Source organism: Condylura cristata, unplaced genomic scaffold (assembly GCF_000260355.1).
Source record: "Condylura cristata isolate star-nosed mole 26May11 unplaced genomic scaffold, ConCri1.0 scaffold00027, whole genome shotgun sequence".
NCBI lineage: Eukaryota > Metazoa > Chordata > Mammalia > Eulipotyphla > Talpidae > Condylura > Condylura cristata.
Genome location: NW_004567128.1, coordinates 1,246,923 through 1,250,767, shown reverse-complemented (window position 1 = coordinate 1,250,767; position 3,845 = coordinate 1,246,923). Strand labels below are relative to the sequence as shown.

The following is a 3,845-nucleotide window of genomic DNA, read 5'->3' as shown; positions in this document are numbered from 1 at the left end:
CCCGGGAGGGCCCCCTGCAGCCTGTCTGGTGCCGCCTCTGGACGGCAGAGGAAGCCTGCGGCCGCCAGCTCGCGTCACGGCTGGGCGGTCTGGTGCTGGTTGGCGAGAGTCTGACGCCGGCCGTCCCGTTGCAGATGTGGATCCAGCTGCTGTACAGCGCCTGCTTCTGGTGGCTGTTCTGCTACGCGGTCGACGCCTATCTGGTGGTCCGGAGGTCTGCAGGGCTGAGGTATTTGTTTATTGGCCCCTCGAGGGGAACGGCAGGGCCTCGGTGGTGTGGCGGGAGGCCCCGCACGCCGTCTGGAGCGTCGGAAACGCGCCGGCCGCCTCCCCCCCAGGAACTGCGGAGGGCAGCGCATGTTTATAAAAGGCCGGAAGACAGGTTCTAAATCTGAGGTAATCCAAAAAATATCTGGACCTGGGCAACGTCTAGAAGCGTCGACACTGACGTAAGAAATGTATACCGTAGCTTAAGCTGCAGAGAAAGAAAACGCATGCTTGCGTGGCCACAGGGCTGTGCGTAGAATCCAGGCCTGAGGGCGCTGTGTGGGGCTGGCTGGGAATTACCGCCCAGCGCCCACTGGCTGGGACAGCCAGGAGAGCGAGGTGCGGCGGGTGGACGCGGCGGGAGGGTCCGTGCTGGAGGCCAGTGGCCGCCGCCCGCGCGTGCCGAGGGAGCTCTGCTGATGGCTGGCAGGGCCTGGGCGCCTGCGTGCCCGCCCAGCGGGCGCCCAGGGCCAGGCCAGCCCAGGTCTCCTGGCTCCACGCCAGAGGGCGCCTGCCCACCCCGTTCGTGTTCCCTTTCAGCCGGGCCCCTGTGGCTAGAGACCTTGTCTCGTAGGGTAACTGCTTTATTGAGCTGACCTGGTGAAAGCACAGCGCGTTTCCAGTGTGTTGGCAGGATTCTGCACCCCGCGCCACGGTGACGTTCTCGTTCGCTCTTTTATATATTTTTGAAAGATTTACTTATGCACACAAGAACTGGGGTACAGGCCAGAGGCGGGCGGGGGAGAGGACTCCCCAGAGACAGAACGGGGAGCGGAACAGGCAGACGGATGAAGTGCGCTGCTGAGGGGAGCGGCGGGCGAGACGGGAGGCGTCGGCTGTGCCACGTGGGTCAGCTCGCGGTCGGGGTCAGAGGCATGCTGCAGTACACGTGGTCGCTTCCTCGTGCTGCGCTTCAACCTGTTGCGCCGCCGGGGAGGGCCCTGGCCAGCTCCCTGGCCGGGGCTTGAACTCACACTGCGGTGGCTGCTGGTAGCTTGAAGGTGCCGGGGCTTAGCCCCCCGGAGTACGTCCATCAGGGAGGCCCGACCGTGACGTTGTCCCTCGTCCCCCGAGGGCCCCTGGTGGTAATTTTCAGTCCCTCTCGTTCTCCCCTCCCGCAGTCCCACCTCTGTCCAGGGTTGGCGTGACCTGCATGTTTCCGATCAGTGGCACCCTGCAGCCGATGCCCGCTGGTGCAGGTCTCAGAGGCGCGGCACAGCGTCATCCGGGCTGGGCGACCTGCTAGTGCGCCCCAGGGCTTCCTAACTGCACTGCTGGGCACCGTGCCATGTGACTGTCCGCCTCGTCTGCGCGCCGCTCGCCGTGGGGTGGGGGTACCTGGGCGGCCCCTACCGGGCAGAGGGCTGCGGCCACCGCCTGCATGCGAGTGTGATGTCTGGGAAGGCCGAGGCGAGGCGGGCGGGCCCCGTGCGGCTCCCCTGCGGGCAGGGTCTCGGGCCCACACACGCCCGCCCGTGCAGGCCTTGGCCGTGCAGCTCTGCAGGGTCGCACGGGGAGGAGCGGTGGGCAGCAGGGAAGGAGTGGTTTTGCTCTGGTGGGTGGCACAGCCAGCACCTCCCTGCCTCCTGGGCCGGAAGGTCCCTGTGTTTGGTGTGGGAGGGCGGGGCTGGCCTCCGCGGGGCAGCAGGCCTTGCAGGGCCTCTCCAGCATGGCCAGTGGCCAGGAGGCCGCGGCCCAGGGGCTGTTCTGCCTGCGGGACAGCTGTCCGGAAGAGGCCTGTCTGCCGCAACGGCCGGGGGGCTGCTCCCGGGCTGGGAGGGGGCCGGCCGGGCAGCGACCACCTGCCTCGGGTGCGGCTCCACCTTCTGGCCGCGGACGGCGCGCGGCCTGGTTCTGGGAGCTGGTCGTTGGTCCGGGAGGGTCGGCCCCGGCCTCCCGCTGCTGTCTCAGGCGGCGCCTTCTGCCTCTCCCCTAGCACCCTGCTGCTCTACCACATCATGGCCTGGGGCCTGGCCGGCCTGCTGTGCGTGGAGGGCGTGCTCATGCTGTACTGGCCCTCCGTGACCAGGTAAGCCGCGCCCGCCCCCTGCCGCCGGCCCCTCCAGCGGGCCGCAGAGCGGGGCCGCCCCCCAGCACAGCCGCCACCTGAGCGCCGGACCACGCACCCTGGGCCGCCCCCCGCCCTGCGGTGCCGCGTGAGTGGCGTGAAGGTGTGCCCTCTGCGCCCGTGCTCCAGGTGTGCCCTCCGTGCGGCTGCGGCTTCACACGCCCGGCCCTGGCCCCGACCGGCCCCTCCGGCTGAGCAGGGGCGTCGGACCCTCCAGGGTGAGGGGGAGGTGACCTGGGAGGAGCTAGCTCTGAACCTGTGCGTGGGGCCGGCCGGGCACGGGCGGGGGGAGAGCGGCCGCTGGCCTTGGGCCGGTCTGCCTGGGCGTCTGTCCGGGCGCAGGCCTGGTCCGGGCCCAGGGGCTTTGGCAGTGACTTGGCTTCCCGTCCTCAGGTGTGAGCGGGGGCTGCGGCACGCCATCCCGCACTACGTCACCACCTACCTGCCCCTGCTGCTGGTCCTGGTGGCCAACCCCATCCTGTTCCAAAAGACCGTGACGGCCGGTGAGTGACGGGGACGCTCCCGGGCGTGCGGCCACCGCGGGCTCGGCTCACGCCCGAGGACACCAGGGTGGGCGTCCGCGCTCGCCACCCTCCGGAGACAGAGCAGGCGGTGGGGGTGGGAGGGAGGGAAGTTGCACGTGAGTCTCTTTTCAGTTGCGAGCCACACGCTTTCTTTCTTTCTTTTTTTTTTTTAAAGATTTATTTGTGTGCATTCAGAACTGGGGCACAGGCCAGAAGTGCAGGGGCGGTGAGCCGCTTCCCCAGAGACAGAGTGGGGAGCAGAACAGGCGGATCCACTGAGGGGAGCAGGGGGCGACAGGGGAGGTCTGCCCAGCCCTGGGGGTGCCTCCCCACAGGGGATGGGACTCGGCTGAGGCAGCTGTCTCTAAGCTGGGCAGTGCCGTGCCTTCACCCGCTGCGCCACCAGGGGGCCCCCTTCTCTCTCGGTGCCGGTGCTCCAGCTGGCGGGAGCTCACCGCCCAGCAACCTGCTCTCAGTCCGCCGAGGCCCGCCGGGCGTGGTGGGCAGCCGCGCCGGCTCCCTCAAGTCTTGTCTCAGCTGGGCGGGACACCGCAGGTAGAGCAGAGGAAGTGAGCAGAACGTGGGGAGCGGGTTGGTGGGGAAGCAGCTCTCAGCTGAGCCCGGGACCTGTGGCCCGCCCCCTGCCCCTCAAGGATGTGGGCCTGGAGCAGCTTCCCAGCCTCCTGCCCCTGGGGGTCTCGCCCCTACCCGAGGGCGCCCCTGCGCCTCAGCCCTCCTTGTGGGCCTTGTGGTGCTCGGCCCGGGGACGGTGGACGCCCCTGAACAGTGTGGTACGTGCAGCCGTCTTTCTTGCTGCCAAACGCTCAGCACAGTGACCCGTGGGAAAGAGGGAAGAAAAACGCTGACGGGTGGCTGTCTCCGGACAGACCTTTGGTCGTTAATTTTTTCTCTGGGCTTTTTTGTTCATTTCCCAGCTTATTGATCAGGGGACATGTCAAAGCTTTGAATTTGCTTTTTTTTTTTTT

General features: G+C 67.9%; 1 protein-coding gene across 1 annotated transcript in view; it reads left to right on the top strand.

The window, feature by feature from the left end:
• Nucleotides 1-3,845, top strand: part of GPR143 (G protein-coupled receptor 143) — a 43,140-nt gene that overhangs the window by 37,058 nt on the left and 2,237 nt on the right. The window contains 3 exon segments of the mRNA XM_012730235.1: nucleotides 49-229; nucleotides 2,204-2,296; nucleotides 2,729-2,838. Of these exon segments, the coding sequence (XP_012585689.1) occupies nucleotides 49-229; nucleotides 2,204-2,296; nucleotides 2,729-2,838 (384 nt within the window).